The sequence below is a fragment of the Gopherus evgoodei genome, chromosome 12 (genome assembly GCF_007399415.2).
Source record: "Gopherus evgoodei ecotype Sinaloan lineage chromosome 12, rGopEvg1_v1.p, whole genome shotgun sequence".
Taxonomy (NCBI): Eukaryota; Metazoa; Chordata; order Testudines; family Testudinidae; genus Gopherus; species Gopherus evgoodei.
In genome coordinates, this window is record NC_044333.1 from 7890250 (window position 1) to 7917854 (window position 27605).

The 27605-nt window shown below is 51.3% G+C and overlaps 1 protein-coding gene across 6 annotated transcripts; it reads left to right on the plus strand.

Annotated features, from left to right (window-relative positions):
• Positions 1-26873, plus strand: PLLP (plasmolipin). 6 transcript variants are annotated; one of them, XM_030582119.1, is made up of 6 exons: positions 9284-9798; positions 14499-14633; positions 17168-17337; positions 18941-19114; positions 22930-23049; positions 25749-26873. In XM_030582119.1, the coding sequence occupies exons 1-6, from the start codon at positions 9780-9782 to the stop codon at positions 25854-25856; spliced, it is 726 nt and encodes a 241-aa protein (XP_030437979.1). In that variant the 5' UTR covers positions 9284-9779; the 3' UTR covers positions 25857-26873. The 6 variants fall into 6 exon arrangements, with proteins under 6 accessions (XP_030437984.1, XP_030437981.1, XP_030437979.1 ...); XM_030582125.1 differs by lacking the exon at positions 9284-9798 and adding an exon at positions 11138-11163; XM_030582121.1 differs by lacking the exon at positions 22930-23049 and having other exon boundaries at positions 6533-9798.
• The last annotated feature ends 732 nt before the right edge of the window (positions 26874-27605 follow it).

The window sequence follows — 27605 nt, forward strand, 5'->3', positions numbered from 1 at the left end:
AGGCCGGCGAGGGAGCGCCTGAGCCCGCGGCTGCAGGATCGGGGCCGCCCCCCCAGCGCCATGGCCGAGTTCCCAGCCAAAGTCCGCACCCAGACCAGCACCCCGGCGGGGGCGCACGGCCCGGCCCGCAGCGCGCTCCCCCACCTCGCCCTGGATCTCGGCTTCCTCCGCTCCTTCCTCGGGCTGCTCATGCTGGTGGAGCTGGTGAGTACCCGGCACCGGGGGGGCTGGCAAGGGGGCTGCTCCCCCAGGAGGGGGGGCTCAGCTCTGACCCCCCCCCCCCGCGCCAGACACAGGTACGAGGCACCAGGTGTGTGGGGCCAACCCCACCTCATTCCCTGCAACCCTTTGTGCGAACGCCCTGACCCCCCCTCTCCAGCCCGACGTGTTGTGCAGGGAGCCGGGGCTGCAAACAGATCCCGCTCCCCGCCGGGGGGAAGAGACACCGTCTCTCTCAGCCCCCTGCCCGCTTGTCGGGGCACCTTCACCGCCTCCCCGCCCCGCCAGCAGCCTTGGTTTCGAGGGTGAAATTCACCAGGGAGCCTCTGCGCCTCCCCGGGGTAGGAGCGCAGGAGCGGAGCCGCTGCTGGGGGAGACAGCCTGAGCCGGGGCTGCTGCAGCCTTTGTGACTCAGGTGCTTCCAGGGGGCACCCAACCACCAGGGTGTCAGTTTATTCAGATTCCCCTTTTCTGGCCCCAACTCTTGACATCCCTAAAATGGGGCCATTTCTGCCCTAATTTCAAAACAAAGTTTGAACAAACGCCTAGAGGTGAAGGCAAAAATTCCCAGCACTTCCCTGCACTGGAGCGTTTTACAGCTCCATGATTGCATTAGGGAAATGTGCAAACTCAGTGGCCCCAAGTTACAGCAAGGTAAGTGCACAGGCTGGGCCAAAGTATTGTTTGTTTGTTAAATAGGTAATAGCTCGGTAGAGGGCAGCTTACTAAGGATATTTTTAAAGCTTGACAGAATTAGATGTGTGGTTTGATATGTAATGATGGGAGAAGATTCTATAAACGTATGAATGGCTTGATTCCCCGGTCATGGTGTGAATCCAGAGTAAGTCCAGTGAGGTCAGTGGCACTGCACTGTGGTAAAATCAAAGTGAGAACAGCTGAATGCCTTAGAAAAATTGTGGGCCTGATGCTGATCTAATTGGTGCTTGTTTTACACTAATGTAACTCCACTTACTTCAACAAGTTACTGCTGGTTTACACCAGTTCAAGTGAAAACAGAACCAAGATTTCACTGCTCCAGGCCGGAGTTGCAACAGTGTAACAAAGGAAAACTTGGGCCCAGCATATTATCATTGTGTTACATAATGACCCAGTGTGCTGTGAGCTGGTTATTTTCATGCACCACCTCTGGGTTGCATTCTGATTGTGAAGCATGAAAGGTTGTTTAGTCAATCAGGTCACTTGATTAACTAAAATTTACCACACATGGCTGGTTGCAAAACAGTGGAACAGGTACCCTAGTAACACATTCTGCAACCCTCACCCTTTGGAGCGGAGGAGAGGTTAAGGGTAACAGCACCTCCAGCCAGACTTTCAGCTGTCTCCTGCTTCAAAGCACGTTTCAGTGTTCAGAGTCTCTCCATGAGCAGAGCAGTAGCCGGAATATGATGGTAGCTGGAGAACCTTGAAACAGAGAATTGCTCCGGTTGCCTTCCCATGGAAAATAGACACTGGAGTCTTTATAAAGTACCAGCCACTGTGACCAAATTAGAGACAAACATGAAGGACCCTTTTTTTTAAAGTGTGCTGTCTCATAATATGACAAAAGAGCTTGTTTGCTCCCTACATCACCACCAAATCACACGTACATTTTGTACTGAAAGATCAGCAGCCGGAAGAAAAGCACATCACGAGGAATAAGAGGTAAAGCTTTAAAGAGATTTCATGCTGATAATATTCACCTCCTATAATAATGAAGATCACTCTAAGTGGCATAAGAAAGGGTATGTCTACATCTAAAATTTTGCAGCGCTGTTTGTTACAGCTGTATTAGTACAGCTGTATAGGGCCAGCGCTGCAGAGTGGCCACACTTACAGCAACCAGCGCTGCAAGTGGTGTTAGATGTGGCCATACTGCAGCGCTGTTGGGCGGCTTCAAGGGGGGTTCGGGGAACGCGAGAGCAAACCGGGGAAGGAGACCAGCTTCGCCGCGGTTTGCTCTCGCGTTCCCCGAACCCCCCTGCAAACCGCAGGGAAGGAGACCTGCTTGCACGGAGGTTCGGGGAACGCGAGAGCAAACCGGGGAAGGAGACCAGCTTTGCCGCGGTTTGCTCTCGCGTTCCCCGAACCACCCTGCAAACCGCAGGGAAGGAGACCTGCTTGTTCGGGGAACGCGAGAGCAAACCGGGGAAGGAGACCAGCTTTGCCGCGGTTTGCTCTCACGTTCCCCGAACCACCCTGCAAACCGCAGGGAAGGAGACCTGCTTGCACGGGGGTTCGGGGAACGCGAGAGCAAACCGGGGAAGGAGACCAGCTTCGCCGCGGTTTGCTCTCACGTTCCCCGAACCCCCCTGCAAACCGCAGGGAAGGAGACCTGCTTGCTCGGGGTTCGGGGAACGCGAGAGCAAACCAGGGAAGGAGACCTGCTTGATTACCAGACGCTTCCTCAGGTATGCTGGGATACCTGCTTATTCCACGGAGGTCAAGAAAAGCGCTGGTAAGTGTCTACATTTGATTACCAGCGCTGGATCACCAGCGCTGGATCCTCTACACCCGAGACAAAACGGGAGTACGGCCAGCGCTGCAAACAGGGAGTTGCAGCGCTGGTGATGCCCTGCAGATGTGTACACCTCCTAAGTTGCAGCGCTGTAACCCCCTCACCAGCGCTGCAACTTTGTGATGTAGACAAGCCCAAACTCCATTAAACAGGTACTAAATTACACTCGGTTCCTTGACAATCTGACATGGAGATAGATCAAGAAACACCTTTGGAAGATCTTTGTGAGAGGAAGTATGAGCTTCTCTTAATTTGAAAGAGGGCTGTAGTGTTTAGAGGTCACATCACACCCCCATTCAGTCTAATACCTCTGCCAGGTCCCCTTCCTCCCAGTCTTTCTACCCACTCAGATTTGTGAATCGGTTCCCTTTCCTAGGATCTGGGAGCCTAGGACTCTTTAAACGCCAGTGGAAATTGTCAGGATAAAAACCCATCTATTAAAACGATTCCTTGGCCCTGTGACCACCTCAGATGATTTTATTACTTGCTCACTCACGGGGTCTATTCCATCATGCACCCCCCAACCCCAAATGGAACTAGATGAGTCACCTTTACTTTCCAGTTCCCTGGCACTAGCAGATGCTGCTGGTTTTTATTTTACTAAGCTGGACCCTAGACCATTCAGGGCTTGGAAGATCAAAACCAGCCCCTGGATCGGCACCCAGGAGTGAACAGATAGCCAGTGTGGAATGCTGAGCGGATTATCAGTGTAACGAAGTATCCATGTATCCCTTCAACAGCAACTTGTGAATGCTCTTCCAAGGTAACACCAAATAGAGGGAGTGGCAATACGCTAGTGAGGAGGGGTAGAGGCCAGGACAGCTGTGACAAGGTCCATCTACCAGAGGAGGGGCTGCAGATTCCTGGCCAACTTTAGATCATTCCTTGCCCATGCCTGGGGGTGTCTGAGCAATGATGGGCTGAGTAAGTGCCTTGGCTGTGGGCTGTATTGGAAACATGAAGGCAATAGACTTCCAAGAGAGGGTGCAGGCTCAGCCTGCCCATGTTCCCTGCAGTGCTTGCCCCTGCCAATCAGTGTCGCTTCCATCCTGAGCAGACTGAGCTGCAGCCACTTTGCTCTAATCCTCACCCCCACTCTGGGGAAAACAGAGCCTGCAGTGCTGGGATTCCGTGAAAAGGGACCCCCCGCTCCCTGTCCTCCCAGGGGCTGAACATACACATGGAACGGGACTGGGGACTGAGGGGAGGACAGTTCCCACCAGGTCCTCACAGAGAGGACAGTGCAAGCCCTTTGTAAGGCCACTGCTCTCAGACCATGCTGGTGCCAGAGGGGAGGCAAGAAAATGACATGGTCCAGGGCATTGCAGGGTGCTGATAGACCTGAGATACCAAGCCTGGACTCCTTACCTGTACCCATAGCTAGGAGAGCCTCTCTCACAGTCAGCCATAGCCACACTGTCTGTGCCATAGCCCCATAAGAACAGCCAGCCTGGGTCAGGCCATCTAGCCCAGTCTCCTGTCTTCCGACAGTGGCCAAGGCCAGGTGCCCCAGAGGGAATGAACAGAACAGGGAATCCTCAAGTGATCCATCCCCTGTGGCTCATTCCCAGCTTCTGGCAAACAGAGGCTAGGGACATCATCCCTGCCCATCCCTGCTAATAGCCATTGATGGACCTGTCCTCCAGGAACTTATCTAGTTCTCTTTTTAACCCTCTTATGGTCTTGGCCTTCACAACATCCTGTGGCAAACAATTTCACAGGTTGTCTGTGTGTTGTTTGAAGAAATACTTCCTTTTGTTTGTTTTAAACCTGCTGCCTATCAATTTCATTTGATAACCCCTAGTTCTTGTGTTATGAGGAGGAGTAAATAGCACTTCCTGATTTACTTTCTCCACATCAGCCATGATTTTATAGACCTCTATCCTCTTCCCCCATTAGTCGTCTCTTTTCCAAGCTGAAAAGTCCCAGTCTTATTAATCTCTCCTCATACGGAAGCCATTCATAAGAACATAAGAACGGCCGTACTGTGTCAGACCAAAGGTCCATCTAGCCCAGTATCCTGTTTTCCAACATCCTGTCTGCCATCCATCTCCACTGTTAAAGTCAGACTCAGGACTCACAATTTGTTAGACCACTCTGTTTTATTTAGAGGTGAAAGTAAGCCAGTACACTGTGCCGGACCGCATCGGCTTCTGTGGCTGGGATTTGAAGGGCTCTGCAGGGAGACCCAAGCCCTTTAAATCCCAGCCTGAAGCTCTGGCAGCGGGGCTGGGGCTGGCATTTAAAGGGCTCCTCCGAGCTTCTCGCTGTGGCAGGGAGCCTGGAGGAGCCCTTTAAATTCTGGCGCTGGCCCTCCACAGCGGCCGGGCCGGGCCAGGCTGGGCAGCAGGGAACTCGGGCAGGCTGGGGCTGGCATTTAAAGGGCCTGGAGCTCCACGGTGGCTGGAGCCTCGAGCCCTTTAGTTCGCCCCAGGGGCTACAAGCCACCTCTGCAGCTGGGAGCCCCCTGGGTGATTTAAAGGCCCTGGGACTCCCTGCCTCTTCCGGATGAGGGACACACCCTCCAGGACTCCGACCGTACCTGTAAGTCTGAGTTACTTTCACCCCTGGTTTTATTAGCAGAGCGCGCTGCTAATACACCCAGATAATGTGAGTGCTCTCCAAGACCCACACTACCTTATTTATACAGATAAAAAGGGCGCGAACTTAACAAGAGGACAAAGAAAGCCAAACTGACAAGTTTACCTGAGGCTAGACAGACATAGTTAATTTCCTTACTAACTTTTACCAATCTCCGGTTAATGTTTCACCATTAGCTTAAGTGGACTCATTGTTTATGCCGTAATGTTTCTTTGTCTGACACCTGAATTTCAACACTTTTTATTTCTGCTTAAAGGTACATACAGCATTTCTTTAATCCATTCTATTTTTACAATATAATTCATTCTACTTTCACCCCACCCTCTGACAAACAGAGGCTTGGAACATCATTCCTTACCCATCTTGCTAACAGCCAAACACCTACTCATTTTTGTTGCCCTTTTCTGAACCTTTTCCAAGTCCAGTATATCTTTTTTGAGTTGGGGTGACCACACCTGCATGCAGTGTTCAAGATGTGGGTGTACCATGGATTTATATAGAGGCAATAGGATATTTTCTACCTTCTCTATCCCTTCCCTAATGATTCCCAACATTGTTTCTTTGAGTGCCGCTGCACATTGAGTGGATGGTTTCAGAGAACTATCCGCAATGACTCCGAGATCTCTTTCTTGAGTGGCACCAATGAAATCAGATTGTGAGGGGGTCTGGAATACAGAGCGAACTGGAGAAAGCAGGGCTGCTCAGGAACTTGTCAAACAGGAGGATTCCAAAGTGCTTTGCAGGCCCCAGACAAGAACTATTTACTCACCAACAAAATGCAACCACCTCTGCAGTGGAATATGGCAGCTGTGCAATAGCGTGCAGTAATTCTACACAATAGTTGAGGATAGGAAGTAAAGAAGCAGTAGTTATCCAATTGACAGGAGAAGGGCAATTTTAAGCAGGCAAAATGAAATTAGGTAAACTGGAAGTTGGCTAGGACTTCAATCAAATCTAGGTGTTTGTCATTAGCAGGGGCGGCTCCAGGCACCAGCACGCCAAGCGCGTGCTTGGGGCGGCAAGCCACTGGAGACACTGCCAGTCGCCATGAGGGCGGCAGGCAGGCTGCCTTCGGTGGCATGCCTGCAGAGGGTCCGCTGCTCCCGCGGCTTCAGCGGACCTCCCACAGGCTGCCGCCAAATTCACGGGACTGGGGACCTCCTGCAGGCAAGTTGCCAAAGGCAGCCTGCCTGCCGTGCTTGGGGCGGCAAAATGCCTAGAGCCACCCCTGGTCATTAGCCCCATTATAGTAACAAAAATGCCATGTGATCTTTAATCCGCACAAGCGGTCAGGGCCTCAGTCTTCTATCTCATTCACAAAACAGCCCCTTCAATGGCACACAGCTTTTCACACCAGTTAGGGGCATTGCTCCAGTGCTGCGTTAGAGGGGAAAAGATTTGCGTCCCTAGTAACACCTTTCCCTAGTTTCCTTGTCAGCCTCCTATCAATCCACTCACCCAGCCCCATGCCGCTTAGTTTATGATCCCAGCCCACAGTGGAGGAGTGACCAGTGTAAGACACAAGCCCTTTAGCCAAGGAAAATGTTCAAGGGAGGCCCAACCAAAGCCAGAACCGAGATACACAGATTGTACTAAGCACCAACACCCCAAGCAGCACGTGAATAAGAAACAAAGGCCAGATCCTGCCCCAGTGAAGTCAGCAGGAGCATGACTGGGCCATAAGGACCATGAGGCTTAAATCTGGAGTATTTTATTTGTATTGTATCCATGGGGGATTTGTTCTCCTCCCTCTGATCTCAAAGTGAAGGTTGGTCAAAATCAGCAAGAAGGATCACACACAAACCATAGGTTACTCCTGGGTCTAATGTAAACCGTATAACAGCTCCCAGAAAACCTTAAGACCAGGAGGGAGCCTTCAGTAAATTGGAGTCAAGTTTTGATTTTGTGATGAAATGCCGGTGCAGTTCAAACAATGGGAGTAGCAGGGAGAGAATCTCCCTAAGGCAGCAGTCCAGCACATATGGCGGATGCCCTGAATCTAGGTTTCCAGAAGCATAAAGGGCCTGATTTTCTACTATGTCCACAGAATTGTGCATGCAAAAGTGTGCACGCAATGCCGGGCCTGATGTGTGTGTGCAATCACAGAAACTGTGCATGCCAATGTTCAGTGCACATGCCCAGTCCTGGTGCTTCTCTGTTAAATCAGGTGCTTGCTTTGTGCCCAACTTCACTGCCATATTTTCGAACATCAGGTCCCCAAACCATTTTTGGTGCCCACGGAACATCATCCTGTGCTGACATCACACTAGCACTGTGCCAAGAGGCTGCAACACAAAATCTGCCCATCTGGCATTGCGGGTTGGTCCTAGCGGCCAGCGTTTAAAAGGCAGCAGCCATAGGTAGGGGCCACAGTTCTGAGCCGTCATGAAGAAGGTAGGCTAGAAGTGGAGCTTACACGAAGCACGACAACTGTTCTGTAGTGTCTCCTGCTTCCTGAACTCTTTGTAAGGGATTTTTTTCTAATGCATATTTTGCAATCACGAGTGTTGGAAATCGATGTGAAAAAAAGAAGGCATTGTCCAGACCGAGGCGAGAGCAGGGCCTTTGTACTCCAGAAGGACAATGACTTTTGTGTTCTGGTGTTTCTTTCTGGACAATAAGCAATGAAGACTTACGTAGAGTCCGTGGTGGTAAATCAAGGCCCCAGCCAGCTGCTTTCAAAGGATCATTCTCCTCTGTGTCAATGGATGTAGAGTCGTCTGTCAGACCCAGTGATCTCAGAACCAGAGATGAGTCTGAATCAGGACCCTGCTGGACCTAATGCAGGGAAAGTTCCCATCTGGATCCATACTGCACAGCTGACCCCTATCTCGGATATGGGCTGATCCAATATCCAGGATCCAAACGTGCCCGAACTTTGGGAATAGTCTGGTCCAAACTTTGTTGCTCAGGCCTGTCTCTGGAATGAATAATGCAGCCCCAGAATGATGTAATAGTCATTGACTTGAATAATAAACAGTGGATCATGCAACTAAATACTCAGCAAAGATGGAGCTGTGCAAAGGGATCTGGTGCAGCAAAATATCCCCGCTGGGCATTAGGATTCACCTGATTAAATCAGTCAACCTAAGTGAGAATGTTGAGCCTTCAAATGGTTTGATATTAGGGCCTGGTTTGTGCTGGATTCCATCTCTGAAAGCCAACCTCCTCCTTCCAGCCCAAGATAACACCTGCATGAACCATTTAACTCACAGCCCGGCACCTAGCATTGCTCTTTGGTTTGGCATAGCAGGGATTCTATGTAGGCCTTTAGCATCTTGCCTGGCACTCCCAGCTCCATGGAAATAATCTGCTCCTTCCAGCCATTCTTCGCTAGCTGGATCCGCTGCACTCATTAAGCCAGTCCTCCAAATGCAACGGACACATGGCAAGTTCAGATCTTGTGTTCTCATATGCAGTGGCCGGGAGGCCAGTACTGACCATGCGTTGATACCAAGGTCTGAATTTGGCTCAAAGTGCTTTGCCAGATTCTTCTTGGATGCCATGAACAATGCGAAGGGATGAAATTGTGAACAGGAAAATTTAGGCTGACTGTTAGGCATAATGTCTGAACAAAGAGCCTCCCAAGGAAGAAATGGAAGCCCCTATTCATCTGGGACATTTAAGACCAAGTTGGACAAGGCTCTGGAACACAGAAAGTTAGGAACAATCCTGCACTGGCAGGGAGATGGAGGACCTTTTCCACCTCAAATTTTAGGGCCCAATCCTAAAGACGGACTACATGAAAAGTTGAATAAGGATATCACAATTTGGCATTAGAAAGTTATTATATCATTCTTCTTGATTGTTCTCCAGCAGCACCGAACCCTATCAAGGTCAGAACACAATTGGCATTAGGCACTGTACAGTCACACAGTGAGCGAGACTTCCTGTCCCAAAGACCTAGACAAGTGGGGGATGGGAAGGGGTTGCCCAAAGGTGCAAAGTGACTTGCCCAAAGTCACAGAGTAGGTCAGTGGCAGAGTCAGGAACAGAACCCAGGCATCCCAATTCCAAGGCCAAGCACCTACCCACTGAACAACCCTGCCTCAATGAAGGCCTCTTCATTCTAGGTGCTAAAAACAAACTGGGTGAGCAAAGGCACTTCCATTTGCCTCACCTCTGTTAGTTCTGAGATTGCACCAAGTGCCTGGCAGCAGCCCAGGCCTGGGTGGAGCGTCTGATCACTTTCTGTGCTGTGAATGGCCTAATCAGCTGCTGCTTTATCAGTAGTTTGCTAGGCGCTGCCTGAGGCAAAGCAGGCGTTAAATCATCCTGAACTTTCTGGTGTGACTGAGGTGGGGTAATTACTGTGGGGAACCAGGGCTGTGAATGTCAGATAACAGAGAGGCAAGGTGGTTGACGTCATATCTTTTAGTGGACCAGCATCTGGGGGTGGAAAAGATATGGCCTCACTCACCTTGTCTCTCATATCCTGGGACCCATGCTGCAGATAACACAGCGTAAGTAGGTCAAAAGCCTCTTCCGAAGATCAGGTATAAGAACGTGCAGTGGGAAGGAAAGTTAATCCATTTTTTTTGACCGGGGGCAGGGAAACTAACCCTGCTATTGTTGAAGGGGTGTGGGGGGGATGGGAAAATGTGCCTTTAAGCACTGAGCCTGGGTGGAGCGTGTGTGTGTTATTAAATCAGCCGGAACAAACTCTCTTGGAGTTTGTCTATAAACACCTCCCAGCTGAGCCAGCCTGCAGCACCCAGGGCCCTTCCAGACCAGGGAGCTCACAAGATGCGTTTGTTCTCTGGTAACTGGCTGGCAGACGGGACTCGCAGGGTTCCTGAGCGTCCGGGGTACCAAACGAGAGGAAAACGTGCTGCGGAGGCTGAGGCTACGAGTCTGATAAGGCAGCAGGCCCCGCAGGGAGCCCATCCCCACGTGCACTGGGGTTTGTTGCTGAGGTCACATGGGGGGCTAAGGAGCATTGCTCCATGGAGGGGCAGCCTGGGCATGTGGGACTCCCTGAGGGTTCCCTGAGAGAAGGAAGTTCAGCTGGCGTCACCACCCGTCTCTCAGGCAAAGGAGAAGAATCAGTTGCCCTGACAAATCTGCCAGTGGGATGGGGCAGGTGCTGCACTGAGGGTTGCCAGTTTTGGTTGGACATATTCCTGAAGGTTTCATCACATGTGATCTTCAAAATTAATCTTTAATTCCTGGAGCCTCCCGGGCAATCCTAGAGGCTCGAGGACAATCCTGGAGGGTTGGTAACCCTAGCTGCCACCAGCGAGGCCTGGAGACAATGGTCAGGTTGGATGCCCGATAGCCCAACCACCACCTGGAGTGGAGAGCAGGGGATGTGCTGGAAATTCCACCGCTTTGCTTTGCGGCACCAGCTGCAAGATTAGCCTCTGGCTAGGAGGGGTCAGATAAGCTCCATTCCCACCTCTAGCTGCTGGAAGGGAGGAGAAGCTGCTTGTCCCTCCTTCCCCTCTCCCACCTCCTGGTCTCTGCTACGCAACATCTCCCTGAGAGCCTCCTGCAAGGAGGAGGGGGAGAAGAAAGCAGCCTCAGCCTCAGCTTTTTGGGTCCTCCGCCCTCAAAAATAGCACCAGTGTCTGCTGAGATGGGAGTGGGTGTGGATGCACGTGAACACATATCTAGGAGTGCCTGCCTGTTGTATGCACTTATGCACGCATGCACATGTATGTGGACACGTATGTAGGAGCTGGGTGTGAGGATAAGCAACGAGCAGACAGCCTCTCCAGTCAGGCAGTGGGGCTTGGGAGCTCTCTCTCTTTAGAGAGCTGAAGGAAGGAACAGTGGAGACCCTGCAGAGACTCAGCCAACTTGGACAAAGGAGCAGGAAACAGACGGTGAGCTCCCAGGCTTCTCCAGGTGTAGAGGAGGGGGCAGGGGAAGACAATGGGCACTGCGTCCCCAGAGAGGGCTCCTGTTTCCTGGAAGGCGAGGGACGGAGTGAGCTGGCGCAGGGATAACCATGGAAACTGCTGGGAACAGGCTGCAGGTCCCCAGGTAGAGGGTGGGGTATTGCTCAGGCCAGAGCCCAGCAGGGCAATAAGGACAGAAATCGCTGGGGCTGACGCACGGAGATGCCCCCCAGTGACGAGGCAGATACTGGGGTGTGGCAAACTTCACTGCTGTAACAGAGTCGCAGGCCAGATGCAGATGCAAAGGGAGAGGGGGGAGGATTCTTTAGGCAGACACTTAGCCGGAATATTCGGCATAACGTCTTAACAGCAAGCCCCCTCGGGAAGGCCAGAGCCGTCCTAAAGTTTCGGCGAGTTCAGATCTGCAGTTTGGGCTCATCTGTCAGGTTTCACAGCAAAGACCTCTAGGGCCTGATCTGGCATTGATCAATAGTGCAGAATAGCTCACCCTTAAGTTGGGGACTTACTGGGTCATTAGCTTATCAGTAGCATTTCCTTCAAACGCAGTCCTGCGATCTCTATTGGGCCCGCCCTCCTGAATGAAGGAATCCCATGTGCTTTACAGATGATGCAAGTAAGAAATGCAGCTAGTTCTGGGGTGGAAACACAGCAGCTGTTCTAGTCAGTGACAGTGGGTTAAAGGAAGGAGAAGCGCTAAATAATCTCTCTGTGAAACAGCGGGGGTATGTGAGAGCTGGAATTCAGGCAGCGGGAACTGGGATGACCAGATGTCCCAATGTTTGCTTGTTTGTCCTGCGTCCCGACCAATGTCAGGTCAGGACACTGGACAAACAAGCAAAGGCTCCGGAGCCCAGAAGGTCTGACGCCCTCCCCCGCCCCCTCCTTCCCCCACTGGCTCCCTCCCCAAATCCCTGCCTCTTGCCAAGCACGCCATGCCCAGGAGACACAGGAGAGCGCAGGGCTGGGGTGGGTGTGAGTCCGGCCTGGCCCCGAGCAGGCAGGACTTAGGCGAGGTACCTGGAGGGAGAGTAGGGGCGGCCTGCAGGGCCAGGCGGCGGCTGTTCTCCCCACCTGGGCAGCAGGACTCGGGAGCAGCCGCTGCTGCAGCTCCCACTGCCGCGGGGCGAGGAAGCAGCCAAGCACGTGGCGTCCGGGCCCGAATGCCCCGAGCCCGGGCCTGCTGCGGGGACCCAGCAGCGCGCATGCTGTGCCCGGCCCCTGGCCAGTCACGTCTGGGCTGGCTGCCCAGCTTGTGCAATCCCACGGCAGAGGCATCGGCAGCCCAGCCCCGTTCGTTCCCCTGCGGAACCCGAGCGGGATGGGGGGGCTGGGGCCTGCTGCCCCCACTCCAGGGGTGCTCGCGGGATTGCACCAGCTGGGCAGCCAGCCCAGACGCGACTGGCCAGGGGCTGGGTACAGCGTGCGCGCTGCTGGGTCCCCGCAGCAGGCCCGGGCTCTGGGGGTTCGTGGGCACCAGAGCCGCAGCCGCTGAGCGCCACGTGCTTGGCCGCTTCCTCCCCCCGCAGCAGCGGGAGCTGCAGCAGCGGCTGCTCCCGAGTCCCACTGCTCAGCTGGGGAGAACAGCCGCTGCCTGGCCCCAGGACCGCCCCTACTCTCCCTCCAGGTACCACCTTGCCCGAGTCCTGCCTGCTCGGGGCCAGGCCGGACTCACACTCACCCTGGCCCCGCGCTCCCCTGCGTCTCCCTGGCCTCTCTCCAGCGTTTGCGGAGGGAGGAGGAATCGGTGGGGGATTGATTTTTTTTTTTTTTTTTGCTCTGCCACCATTTTTTCCCCTCTGCCCCTGCCCTGCCCCCCCGCGTCTATTTGACCTGGGTGATCTGGTCACCCTAGCAGGAACATCACTGATTTACTCACCCTGTGACGTAGCTAGGGCACATGATTGGCACCCCCAACTCTTGCCAAAAGCATGCTGTGGGCCGCTTGTGCTGGCTGAAGATCTAGGACCTTGGTTTGGCATTTCCCCTGAAGACTGGTTGGTACGGAACCAATGCCCCAGCACGGTGGGGAGAGCCCGCCAGCAGCATTGCCCTGCCGCCCCATGCTGGGGCACTGGTTCAGTCCTGGCTGAGAGGGAAGCATGCCATCGCTAGGACATTCCCCGCATGCCCCAGGAGGGCTCCTGGCTAAGTGCTGGGCTGGCACAACCCTGTTTTGTTTTACAAATGTGGAGTTTTAATTAAGAAATTGAGTAAAAAAAAAATCAACCAGAATTTCCTCTGTCAACACAAAGCCTGATTCTCCTGTCTCCTGCACTGGTGTAAACCGAGAGTAACTCTGCTGAAGCTGAATGGTGTAAACTAGTATAAGAGAGGAGAATCAGGTCTCTAATTCTCTTACTACTTCAATGTGGACTGAGCTGCTCAGCAAGGCCAGAAAGCAAATGTCCACAGTGACTCGCTTTCAGCCCTGCGAGCTGGGGTTGCTCACACTACAGAGGGGGCTGATCAGGGCCGGCTCGAGGTTTTTTGCTACCCCAAGCTCAGGTGGGGCTGGAAGTGATGTCACCTTTTTCCCAGTGCCTGCAGGGGCTTTACCCCCTCCCCCACTCGGCCGCGCGGAGATACCCCGATATAAGGGGTGGCACAAGGCAGCGCAGCGCCAGCTCCCCGGCAGAACTCACCATCTCCTCCCCAGTTAGCAGCTGGGCCCTGGCAGCTCAGTATCCCGGGGCTGGGGCTCCCCGCTGCGGCTGGGGGCACGGCGCCTTCGCCTTGTCTAAGTGGCACAGCTCCGAGGGTGCAACTGCCCTGAATAAAAAGCAGGGCTGGAATGTGGCCCCTGGAAATGTGCTGCCCCAAGCACCGTGCTTGCTTTGCTGGTGCCTAGAGCCAGTCCTGGGGCAGAGAGCAGAGGGAGTGAATACAAACTCACAGCGTTCAGAGGAAGGCTCAGAGAGGCTGTGATCAATAAATGAATTAGGAGACTGTCATCACTCTGCCCAACAAGCAGCAGTGCTCAGCTGTGTAGGTTACGTGATGGAGGTCAAGGAGAGCTCACCAAAGCATGGCAAAGGCAGATAAGTAAAAGCTATTGTTTGTGTTACAGTAATGCCTAGAGAATCCACTGTTTTTTGTTCTGTTTGTACAGCACCTCACACAATGGGCTCTTGGGCCATGATTAGGGCTCTTAGGCACTGTGGTAATACAAATCATAGTAGTGCAAGGTGCTGTACATACCCTGTCCCTGTCCCAAAAAGGTTGCCATTTAAATAAAAAAGAGTGGAAGGGGAAACTGAGGCACAGAGCAGGGCTGTGACTCACCCAAGGTCCCTCAGCAGGTCAGTGGCAGAGGCAGGAAGAGACCCCAGGAAGTACGGCGACTGCTGACAGAATCATAACTCACTGGCAAGTAGATTCAGAATCTCTCATGAACACTTGGATCAGGCCCCTCAGAGAAACAGCTTGTCAGGCAGGTGTGTCTAGATTAAAAGCTAATGAAGAGCTCTTAATTGTGCATGGAGGGCTCCTCCTTTACAGGGTATGTTTTACTCACCCCTTCTTCAACCCAACCTTATGTTCCCCCCCCTTCTGTTCCTCCTTCTTTATTATTCAGTGGGTGACAAGCGTGACTCATGTTTGACTGACTATTATAGCTCCTTTGTGTGCTACCTGCCTTTCATTGCTTCGTGACTATAGTTACTGAGGTCTCAAGAGTGTCATTTAAGCAGAAATGGGGCAAGGTGTTAGTTTAGCGTATAAAGCCCTAAATCAAACTGAGCCAAGTGACCAGGGGGAAACCAGCTTCAGCTGAGCTCAGTGACAGGACACAGGGCAGGAGCAGAGCTGCTGCCTTCCCCCGAGATAGAAAAGCTCAGCTGGTGGGGAGGCAGGGCCTTTGGAATTCTCCCCCTGGGGCTGTACTGAAATCAAAACAATTGTGAGCGCTCAGCACCCATAGATCTCAGCGTGGCCAAACACTGCTAGCTCCATTTTACTGGAGGGAAACTGAGGCACAGAGAAGTGAAGCGACTGACTTGTTAGGGTCCCATTGAGTCAATGGCAGAGATGGGAGAACTCTAGTCTCCTGAGGCCTAGTCTGATGCCCTCACCACTAGACAACACTATCTCCCTACCTTGGGCACACTCTCCAGCCCCCCCCAGCCCACGTCTGGCTTCCAACAGGCTGTTTTGATTGTCATGGGCTTTGCTGTATGTATTGTTCATTCCTGCTCTGGTTACTCATCAAGGCAGGCTTGGGTCGAGTGCAGCCTGTAGTGACTATTACATGTACGGTGACCAGGCATCTGGTTTCCGACCGGAGCACCGCCGACCGGGCCATTCAAAGTCTGGTCAGCAGTGCTGCAGAGCTAAGGCAGGCTAGTTCCTACCTGCTCTGGCTCTGCGCTACGCCCCAGAAGTGGCCAGCAGGTCCAGTTCCTAGGTGTGGGGGGGGAAGGCCCCATGGGGCTCCGTGCGCTGCCCCTGCCCTGAGCACCGGCTCCACACTCCCATTGGCTGCAGGGAGCTGCAGGGGCAGTGGCAGTGGGTGAGAGCAGCGCACAGAGCTGCCTGCTGCGCCTCTGCCTAGGAGCTGGACCTGCTGCTGGCTGCTTCCGGGGTACAGTGCGGACTCGGGACCTGATTCTGGTACATCTTTCCAAACACAGGATGGCAAAGGATCTGTAGGGACCTTGGGGGGGGGGGGGCTGGCAAAGGAAAGCGGCCGCCATGAAGACAGAAGTTCTAGAAGGGAACTGGGCTGCAATAAGCGAAAGCTGCAGGAAAAGACAAAATGACAAATATAATGTTCCCAGTGGTGTGATGGAAACCCTGTCCTGAGGCTGCAGCATCACTAGGTTTCTCCCAAGACATAACTACAGACAGGGGTGTTTCCTCAGCCAGCGGCACCCTCAGCCCCTCACCCAACCCCCAGCTTTCTGCCAAGGACCCACAATTCCGTCCCGTCTTCTGCATTTCTAACGCGCCTTTCACCGTGGCGTCTAGGCAGGAGACATCGCTGAGCTGAGATCTCCCGGCCCCTTCCTCATTTTACGCCAATTCCCAAGCAGAAAAAGTAGCACCAGTTTTAACTAAATTGACCTGAGAACCAGCTCTAGACAGACAGGTGTGGGCTCTGGCCATAGACACATTTAAGCCAGTTCACCCTTTGCTTATAAACAATGCAGATTCAGTCAGTAAATTACTGCCTGGCATAGGTAAGGTCTCAGCCCTCTCTGCCCGCAGGGGAATGATCCTGGCCTGCTCTCTTACTGTGGGGAGGCAGGGTGTGGGGAAGGCCATGTGAAGAGTGATTTGTTTGAGGGCTTGTCACGGGGTGCTCCACTCACTGCTGGTCTGGCGCCTCCTCGTCACTCAGGGGATTAGTTCTCAAGGCAGATGCCCCCTTCCGCTGTTTGCATGCCATCCCTCTGCTTCACCCTCTGGTCTGCAGCTCCTCTCTCACGCCAGAACCCTCAGCATCTCCTCCATAATTTAGCCCTCCAGCCAGGTCACTCGGTTTGCCCCCTTCCAGGGTACAGTCTGTCAGCGGTCCTAGGCAGTCTTCCCATTTGCTGCCTCGCCCTCGGTCGCTGGTAGAGGATACCGGGTCTGCCCTCTTCTCCGGGTTCCAGTCCAGGGACCCTCTGCTCAGCGGTTCTGGGCTTTCCTCGCTCAGCCCTCACGGCCCCTTCTCTGCGCTGTGTCCTACACTCTGGTTCCTCTTCTCTCGGGGGTGCACCAGCTCCTCCAGACTAGCTCCCTGCAGTCCCCAAACACCCTCCCTCTTCCCAGGGAGCAACTGCCCTTTCTCAGCAGCCGTGTCTGGGGCCTGTTGCTGGCTTTATAAGCCCGGCTAGTCCTGCACAGGTGAGCCTCTCTCCAGCCAGCTACCTCTGGTCCAAAGCTCCCCTGTTTTCTGATTAGCCATGCAAGGACTGGGTGGGCCCAGTGGGTGGAGCTCACCCCACCACGGGGCCCTTTCCTTACACAGTCCGTGTTTTCATAGTCTTCCGAGCCTTCTTCCCCTCCTACCAAGCTCCACACCATTTACTGTGCAAACCTCTTGGACAAGCTCCTGCCTGCCTCCCGGCACTTCAGAGGGGATTCCTGCAGTGCCTTAGGCTCATCCTTCCCCTCCCGAGAGCCGATGCACCTGTGTTTACACAGTGTGCTCAGGTAAGATACCCCCACTGCCCCAAGGAGTTTCCAAACCAAGTCAGACAAGCCACACACAGCAGGTCAAGGAGAAGGAGGAGGTGAGGATTCCTCATACTGAGAGAAAAGCAGGATGGGAGATGGAGAAGACGCTGGTGTTAAGGAGGAATTTGGAGAAGGAGAGAGAGGGTTGTTGAGGGGAGAGGGACTGACTGTTCTAAGCCCTATGGGATGGTATGAAGCTGAGACTGGGGAAAAGAACCAGGATGGAGGCTTGGAGATAACAGAGGGATTGAGAGGGGAAAATGAGAGCAGGTGGGGCATGATTACATGGACCAGCTTGGTGAGGGTAGGTTGAGATCACTGGCTATGAAGTCAAGTATCAGAGGTGTAGCCGTGTTAGTCTGGATCTGTAAAAGCAGCAAAGAGTCCTGTGGTACCTTATAGACTAACAGACGTTTTGGAGCATGAGCTTTCGTGGGTGAATACCCACTTCCTCAGTTGCATCTGCCTAGTCTGTCAGCGGTCATAGGCAGTCTTCCCAGATGCAACTGACGAAGTGGGTATTCACCCACGAAAGCTCATGCTCCAAAACGTCTGTTAGTCTATAAGGTGCCACAGGACTCTCTGCTGCTTTGGCTATGAAGTGTTATGTCAATATCAGCCGTTATGACTAGTCATTATTCTGGTGAGTAACACTGATCAATAACAGGAGGGAATCTCAAGGTCACTGACAGAAAAACAAGCAAGGAGACCAACCCTACAGGGCTGGAGGGAACTCCTTTCATTAAAGCAGCCAGCCAATCCCTGCAGGTTTAAGTAATCACTGTCACTGTCTATAAATAGTTATGAGAAATCCAAGTGGGGAAGAGACCATGGGAAAGTGCCATGCCCATTACAGGGCTTGATTTCACACAGTGATCATGCCACCTACCTTCCCTGGGGTCAGATCAACCCAACCCAACGCACGTCACTGGAGAGTCCAGCCTCTCTAAAACAAGCCACAGGATTGACAACAGATTCCATCCCCCTGAAAGAAATGTTAACAGTAACTTGGAAAGGAGGAGAAATTGTGAGTTTTGTGCCATTTTAGCTTCATTTTGATATTTGAATAAGGGCTCAAATGGTTTTCTTTCATGCTTGATTTTTACATTAAATATTGAGGTCTTCCTGAAAAACTCTATGGACAACTTGTATGATTATATCACATCACAGTTACCAGGCAATTAAACCTGATTAATTGAGAGGGGAAGGGATTTACATGCAGACTGCTGAAAGCCATTTGTCTAGTTTGTTTTTTGTTACATCATTTAACTCAAATGCTTAAACAAACAGTTGGGAGAAAAGATCTCATTGTTAAAGAGTCAACATCCCCATCCCATCAAATAAACCAGATCTGAGGTCTCAAAAGAGTTTTCCAGCAAAGCCAGGGAAGGTGTAGGCTGGACACTCCAGATATATATTTACAAAGTTTAAGCAGGAATCACTTTCAAACAATGAATGCTCATTAACTGAGGCTGGATCCTGCTCCCCTTCATATCAATGGCAAATCTCCCTGAAAGAAGAATTGTAAAGATTTCTTTGTTTCCTTCCTATTAACCATTTTTTCCTTTCTGTTCCACAGGTGCTTGGCTTGCTGGTGTGGGCTCTCATTGCCAGTACATATTACCAACCCATTCCCGCATATGGCTGGGTGATGTTTGTAGCCATCTTTTTCTGGCTGGTAACAGTCATTCTGTTTGTGATGTATCTACTGCAGCTTCAGATGAAGCTCTACATGATCCCCTGGTCTGTTGTGGTAAGCTCCTGTAGCTGCAGATAAATGGTGTATTTCACAGGGGAAATCATTCCACATTAAATGTTTCATGGGGCTGACGATTAGATGTACCCTGTCAGAATCAATCTTAGAACATTTTCTGCATCCAACATACCTGTATCTCGTAACATTATTTGATTTCAACTGGACCCATCAATTACTGAGGCATTGCTTTTAAAAAGCCATCTGAAAAGTGTCCCTCTAGCCCTTCACTAGAAAGATGGGAAGAGTTCTCCCATCTGTGTAATTAATAATCCAGTTCCCCAAGAGGCGGTCACTAGGTTGATGGATGACTTCTTCTATCAACCTATGGCTGCCTACACTGAGGATCATCTTAACTACCTCACTCACCATGTGGATTTTTCACACCCCTGAGCAACATAGCTGGGTTGACTTACATTTTGAGTATAAACATCCATGCACTCTAACTTGCATTGAAATTAACGTTAAATTCAGCTTCCTTCAAAGCACAATGGACTTCAGTGTCCTCTCCAGTGCCAGTTTCACACTTGTGTAATGCCATTAATACAAAGCAGGTGCAGCTGCACTGAAGTCACACCTGCTTTATATCACTGTATACCACTGAGGGGGATCCGGCACAAGGTTACCAAACAGGGGCTTGTGTGTATTAGAAAATGTGCACAGGTTAATCAATTTAGTCACACCAATCCCACCTCTAATGGGGCTGCACATACAAAGGTTTAAGTCACATGTATAGCAATTTAGCTTAAGCTAAACTCACATAAATGCATCATTGTTAATGGTTTGTACTGGTGAAACTATAGCAATTGAATGACACCAGTGAAAATTTTCTAGTTTTAAACCAGGCCTAGGAAAGGATAAAATTTTGCAGGGAATAGACACGTTTCACTAGACTTCTAAAAAGTCTTTACAGTGGAAAGTAAAGGGCGCATTGTGATTGGTGAGGCTTCAATAAACATCAAATAACTCAGCTGGTTTTAATGAGATGGCTGTAAATTTACACCAGCGTTACTGTAGGTCTTTGAATTTTGGCCCGAACAGGCTGTGGATTAGGCCTCAGGGCAATATTAGGGATTAACCTTCAACCTCCGCATCCAGCTTTCATGTCAGGAATCTGGTAGGCGCTGGAACAATTTGTACAGTGGAGGGGGCTGACAGTCATTGACCTAAACTATAAACCCTGCATATGATGGAGACACCTTCAAGCCAGGGGGTGCAGCAGCCCCCCCCTCGCCCCCCCCCCCGCAGCAGCCCACGTCCCAGCACCTGTGGAATCTAGGCAAAAGCAACTGTTTGTATTGCAACCCTCTTAGTTGTGGGAATTGATGGACTGTTCACGATCAAGGCAAATATACCAGTGGAACTAGACCACTGTAGAGACCAGCATGGAGGCACAGATGGTGCCCTGACAGAGGAGGGGCCTGATTCCACTTTTTATATGACTGGATGGGCTTTTAAAACAAAGGCAGTAATCCACTAACAGCTCGCGTCTACATTCTTGGCATCATGAAAACACCCTGGAATTGGAGTGGGAGTGTGGATGATGCAAGGAATGCAGGATTGGGCCCCAGAATTAACAAAGGCAAAATAACACATCCTTGCAATAGTTAAAAAAAGGGGCTGCAGAACCCGGGAGTGAATTGGATTGGCCCATATCAGGCATGGAGCAAGTGCTCCTCTCTGTAGAACGCCAGGCGGGGTCCCTGGGCAATGCCAAGGGGTTTTATGTCCAGTACAATTCTGTCTCTTTAACAACCCTCCCATTGTAGTGCACCCATTCCATAAGTGAAGTGGGAAAGATACGCTGTCCTGTTAATTACCTGCATAGGCGCTGCTTACTCCACAGTGGTTCTGTTAGTACCAGTGATGCAGTGTCTGCGTCACGTTTGCCAACCTCATGCACAAATTCTCTGTTTAGTTTTCTTCTGTCCGTATCACTGAGTCATGGGGCTTTTAAGAACCCCCCCAAAGTTGCAGTGTGTCTATGGGATTCCACAGATCACACTGCAGAAGTCCAGACGCAATTATAAATATCACTTTAACCCTACAGCCAGATTTTTCAAACACTTTCGGCATGATTTAGTGCAGGGGTTCTCAACCCTTTTCTTTCTGAGGCCCCTCCAACATGCTGTAAAAACTCCATGGCCTGCCTGTGCCACAACAATAGTTTCTCTGCATATAAAAGCCAGGGCCTGCATTGGGGGGGTAGCAAGCAGGGCAGTTGCCCAGGGCCCACTCCACAGGGAGCCCCATGAAGCTAAACTGCTCAGGTTTTGGCTTCAGATCCAGGTGGCGGCGCTCGGGGTGGCATGGCTTTGGCTTTCTGCCCTGGACCCAGTGAGTCTAATGCCGGCCCTGCTTGGTGGACCCCCTGAAACCTGCTCTTGGCCCCCCAGCTGCCCTGGTTAAGAACTGCTGATGTAGTGCATGCTTTATTTGCTATTGCAAATCAGCAGGGTGAGCACAAGTGCGGGATGCATTTGCATAACCTGAGTGTGCATACAACCAACCTGACACCTGTTGTTCAAAGAAAATAGCACACTTCAGCTATTTGTGCCATCAGGAGAACATCTACTGCATATTCTATGGACCTATTCAAAACGTCATGCTTCTTCCTCACCCTTTCAAAGGGAAAGGCAGCATATGCAGGATGTTTCTGGTATGGCCATCAAAGTGAAGCAGTTAGCAGGGCTCACTTTTAAGGGGTGTTAATTAAAGTCGTAAAAGCAGCAAAGAATCCTGTGACACCTTATAGACTAACAGACATTTTGGAGCATGAGCTTTCGTGGTGAATACCCACTTCATCAGATGCATGTAGTGGAAATTTCCAGGGGCAGGTATATATATGCAGGCAAGCTAGAGATAATGAGGTAGTTCAATCAGGGAGGATGAGGGCCTGTTCTAGCAGTTGAGGTGTGAAAACCTAGGGAGGAGAAACTGGTTTCGTAGTTGGCAAACCATTCACAGTCTTTGTTTAATCCTGAGCTGACGGTGTCAAATTTGCAGATGAACTGGAGCTCAGCAGTTTCTCTTTGAAGTCTGGTCCTGAAGTTTTTTTGCTGCAGGATGGCCACGTTAAGGTGTGCTATAGTGTGGCCAGGGAGGTTGAAGTGTTCTCCTACAGGTTTCTGTATATTGCCGTCACAATAGGAGACTCCCAAGGGCTTTTTACTTAGCAATTATTCCCATTTCTAGCATGCTCTCAACCTCCTCCTGTATTAGTTTCTACATTTCTCCCTTGGTCCTATATGCTCTGCTAGGAGCTGGGTGGGGCCCAGTGGTTTGAACGGAGTGCACAATCTTGTTACTTAAACAAGTTTGAAACATGAGAGACTGATTCAGAAAGATTTGGAGAGCCTGGATTGACATCTGGTCCCTCTTAGTCCCAAGAGTGAACAACCCCCAAAACAAAGATTAAGTCGTAGGCATCCAACCGTGCTATAACACAATGCTCCTTGCGCTGGGCCTGGGCTTTCTGATACCATTTGCAAATTCACAGGAGAGAGAGGTGGGGAAAGCAGGTCTTGCCTGTCTGCATGAGAATGGGTTTGTCCAATCAGAGATCTTTGCTAAACTCCTCTCTGCCAGGGGGTACTGCTAGGGGTGGACCCCGATGTATTAATATTTGTCTGTGTGTGTGTGTGTCTCACATTTTCAGAAGGCACCAGTCATTTTGGGTGCCCCATTTGTGACATCTGAAAGGGGCCTGGTTTTCAGACACGTCTGAGCAAATCAGAGTGACAGATAAACAAGTAACAGGAAGAAAAGGAAACAGATTGGTCCCTTTGTCATAAAACAGCCCTTTCTTTCCCTAGTTAGTGATATTCAACGCGGCTGCAACTGTCCTGTACGTGACTGCGTTTATTACGTGCTCCGCCGCTGTTCAGTCTCAAAGCTGGCTGCCTGGAGACTACGATAAAAGAGCAGCTGCATCAGTAAGTATCCAGTGCGGCCCTGCTTTCCCTGTCTCTCTCTGCCCTGGGACACTTCTGGACTGGGCTGTGTTCACCTAGGTCTTGTCTATGCTACACAATTAAGTCGTCCTACATTAGGGTCGACTTGCAGCCACCGCAGTAATTACTGTGTTTTTTCATGTCCACCCTGCCCTCCTTCATGGGTGGAGCGCATCACACCGACTGAACAGGGGCATTATGGGGGAGCTCCCACCCGGAACCCCGACTGCCCGGTGCTGGGGACACTGCAACGCCCTAACTACATTGACCTAAGCACTAGGTGTCCCTAGCTTCTGTTTGCCAGAAGCTGGGAATGGGCAACAGGGGATGGATCACTCGATGATTCTGTTCTGTTCATTCCCTCTGGGGCACCTGGCCCTGGCCACAGTCGGAAGACAGGACACTGGGCTAGATGGACCCTTGGTCTGACCCAGCAGAGCCATTCATCTGTACACCACTCATGGAGGTGGAGTCATTAGGTCGGTGTAGGGTGCGACTGACATCGGCAGGAACGACGCTGATAAGCAGACACAGTTAGATGGACGTGAGCTGCCGTTCGTAGACCCAACTCTGGCCCTAGAGACCAAATGACTTTTACCTGCCTGAGATCCAAACCAAGCAGGAAAAAGGAGTGAGCCTTTTTGGAAGATGAGTGACAGTGACCCAGCTGGACAGCACTGTTGGTTCAGCGAAGTGTTACCTGGCTGGTGCGTTCCCTCCACAGTCTGTTGCCAGCACGCTCGGTTCTCCGGTGAGAGGCTCTGTTTTCAAGGTACAGGAGAGCAGTCAGTGTAAAATCCACTCTCGACAAGCCTGGGAAACTGCTAGCACTTTTCTAGCAAGACCTGCTTCCTCAGAGCGATTTTAGTGTCAACACAGGGTCTGTGCAGTGCGGGTGGGGACATGAGGCCCCACCCATGCTGCTGGTGTCACCAGTGAGTTAATGAACCCCGTGAAACCTTTAGTTCCATTTTAGTGGGGTCTCAGAATCAGCTCAAAGAACAACGGCTTTCAGTTTCCCTGAGCCCACAGGGATGACCCCTTATTCCAGCTCTGCAGCATCTCCTCTGGCCAATCCTCTACTCTGCTGGCAAAACAGCTCCCTCCTACTGCACTATTCCCCACCCACTCCCCTGCAAAATGCCAGCCTTCTTGCTCTGTCCAATTCTCCCAGGGCTGTCTCTGTGCTGTCCTGCATTCTGCTGCCTACCCACAGCCCACTCTCCCCAGGCTGATACGCCAGGTTACTAGCCTCTCCTGCAAATTCCTGCTCAAGCCCAACTTCTGCTGTGATGCCTACGAGAAATCAGTTGGCTAATATTGGTTCACTAGGAGAGCAGCTGGGGAAGAGTTCATGCAAAAACTATAATAAAATAAATCCAAACGAGGCCGTCCCACTCCCCACTCGTGCTGCAATGGGTTTTCCTTTCCCCTACGCTTCCTCTGTTGTCTTAAAGACTAAGCTCTTCAGGGCAATGAGCAGGTTGTCTCATGGGCTTGGACCATGCCTAGCTCACTAGGCAGGTGCTATATAACTAATGAGACATGCCTGCCAGGCTCTTGCCTCTTTGGCTGGGTTACCCAGCTGCAGCCGTGCAGCGCATCTGGCCTCTCGCTCCTCTGAGTCCTCCTGCATCCAGCTCTCCTCTCCCAAGGCTCAGCCTCACGTCCTCCTGCTTCTGCCACAGCTGCCACTTTCTCCTGCCCCATTTTACTTTTGGAAAATAATGGGTTGCTCAGCATGCGGGGGCCAAAACGTGATCGAAAATCATGCTGCAGCCTAAGATCCTAGGCAACACTATTGTCTAGCTTACGTCCCCACCTTGGGAAGACCATCCTCCTCCTAACTCCGATAGGTTTTGTGGCCATGGCCAGCCAAACGCTGGTAGAACCCTGCTTGGCCATCGTGCATGAGATTATTAAAGGCTTTAAACCACTTTGTTATAGCTGGTTAGGTGGGCATCCTGATGGACTCTTCAGAAGAGCCTTTCAGCCCCACCCAACCAGAAATCTCAGCTCCAGGAATGGCCATTTCTCAAGGGGTCTCACCTGTGTTTGAGAACTTTGGCCCAGACTTTCAAAGGTATTTAGGTGCCTAATTCTCATTGATGGGCCCTTTGTGGATCTGGGTATCAAAATAAGCAGCTTTCAGTCAAGCTCAGTGGCTCCTGTTTCTTACCTGTGCCATGCATGTTGACGGTACCACTAGATGAAGTCTGGTAGAGGGACACAGGTTCCTGCTCTTTAAAAGGATCTTTGCACTGTAAAATTCTTTGCATGTTTAAACTAGATGGTATCCCTGCATTTTATGGATAGGAATAGATGGAGCCCCACCGACTCCTTTAGGTGACATATTGAAACACGCGATCCTCCTTTCACAGCAGGGGGGAAGTCGACACAGTGCTAAGTAACTTGCCTGGGCTCCTACCGTGGGTCAGAGGCAGGAATAGGACCCATTGATAGAGCCCATCCCTGCCTTTTGTGCTGAGGCAAGATGCCTGTCTGGATTTGCCCTAAACCAAGCATCCATCAGACCAGGCATTTATTGGGCAGCTGCTCCTCTGCTAGAATCCATGGCACTTACTTAGCTAAACCCTGTGCTGGGCAGCGTTAGCATCAAGCGTTAATAATACTCTGCTGCAGAGAAACTAACCGAGCTTTGTCATGTTGTTCTCTTTCAGTTCTTTGCCTGCGTTGTGATGATAGCCTATGGGGCGAGCACTTTCTTCAGCTTCCAGGCATGGAAAGGATTTGGCAGCAATGCAGCAACCAGTCAAGTGACTGTCTAACTACCCCTAAGGACTGAGTCTCTTGAAGGCAGTTTACAGTTGATGGGGTAGGGGTGGGAGGGCTCACTGGATTTGCACTGAGCAAGGGAGCCTATCATCACTAGGCTTCTCATTCAGATCGACCTAGGTCAGTAGTGGCTGAAAGTCATGACTGGTCAATAGTAGTTTGGTGGCCTACGTGAGGGCTGACATGGTCTTTTAATGCAGCTTACAGTGGATAAGTGTCCACGGCCCAAACCCCACCACAATTGTCATCCCTGTGTGGTGAAAGACTGACTTGGGAGACTGAAGTCCCTGGAATTCGTCTCTTCATGTCAAAGTAGCTTAGGGCTGGGGTCCTCAACCTTCTTCTTGCTAAGCCCTCCCCCGCCTTCCCCCCAACATGCTATAAAAACTCCATGGCCCACCAGTGTCCCAACAACTGTTTTTCTGCATATAAAAGCCAGGGCTGGCGTTAGGGGGGTAGCAAGCAGGGAAGTTGCCCAGGGCACCGTGCCACAGGGGCCCCGCAAAGCTAAGCTGCTCAGGTTTCGGTTTCAGCCCCGGGTGGCAGGGCTCAGGCCCTGGGCTTCAGCCCTTCACAGCAGGGCTTTGGCTTTCTGCCCCGGATCCCAGTGAGTCTAACATTGGCCCTGTTTGGCAAAGTGCTTAAAATCTGCTCACAGCCCTCCAGGGGGCTCTGGACCCCTGGCTGAGAACCACTGGCTTACAGGAAGTGTATCCATGGCCTCCCTAGGGTGCAGCAGTTCTGCCATCCAGAAGACTTCAGTCACCCAGGCCGGCCAATCCAGCACATTTCACTGGCACTAAATTCCCTGAAAAACAAACCAAAACTCCTCCCCCAGCCACTTGCAGCGCTACTGTAAATAATGTAAAATTAACTCTTCGGTTGGAGCAAGGGTGGAGTTGTGGGAATGGAAATTAGGCAATGGTACGAGATTGCAACCGTTATTTTATCGATTTCTAAAATTTGAAGTACAAATTGTATATTATAAATAAAGATCTTTCTAAACCCAACAGCTGATCAAGGAAGTTTTTAGTAGAAACTTGCTTCCCTCCTGAAAAAACCACTGTAAGGTAAAACTTTGTGCCAAATGGAAAGCAGAGAGATTAACTTGCATAGTATTGTAGTACTCACCATGAGTAAGGGCATCTTAGCGTTGAAGGCCAAAGGAGCCCACTAGATCATCTTGTTGACCTCCTGTATATCGCAGGCCACCAAGACCACCCCACACCCACAGAATCTGGTCCCAAGTGTATGGCTATCAAATGCACTGGGTTTGCCCAACGCTGCTCTAATATTTAAATTTAGAGTTAAGTCACAGGTTTGTCATGCTTCCTACCTTAGACAGAGATGGTGAAAGCCTGGCCCCACTAAAGTCAGTGGGAGTTTTGCCACGGATATCAATATTTTGGGTGAAATCTGGTCCCATGCAACTGGGGAGAAGATTCAAATCATTAAGCCGCATCCCCTTAGCTGGAGGTGATCTCCAAAAAAGGTAACATTGTGGGTGATCTGGCAATGAAGACATGAGACCAGAGCTCCAGTTGGGGAAACTGCAGAAGTTCCATTGACTTAAATGGAGTTATGCCAATTCACACCAGCCAGGGGATGTGGCCAGTCTTTAAGGGATTTGTGGAAGTGGGAGAGAAGGAAATCCTGAAAATGGCATTGGTACCCAATCAGATACAGACATCATCCTGGCTTTTCTTTGATACGCTTTGCTTGTTCAGGGTTTTTTAAAAGCT

Excerpts from the sequence above, each read along its gene's own strand:
- PLLP (XM_030582119.1), top strand. Across the intron at positions 17,338-18,940 it reads TGTTTACACAGTGTGCTCAG|GTGCTTGGCTTGCTGGTGTG; the intron begins GTAAGATACCCC and ends TCTGTTCCACAG. Across the intron at positions 19,115-22,929 it reads TGATCCCCTGGTCTGTTGTG|TTAGTGATATTCAACGCGGC; the intron begins GTAAGCTCCTGT and ends TTCTTTCCCTAG.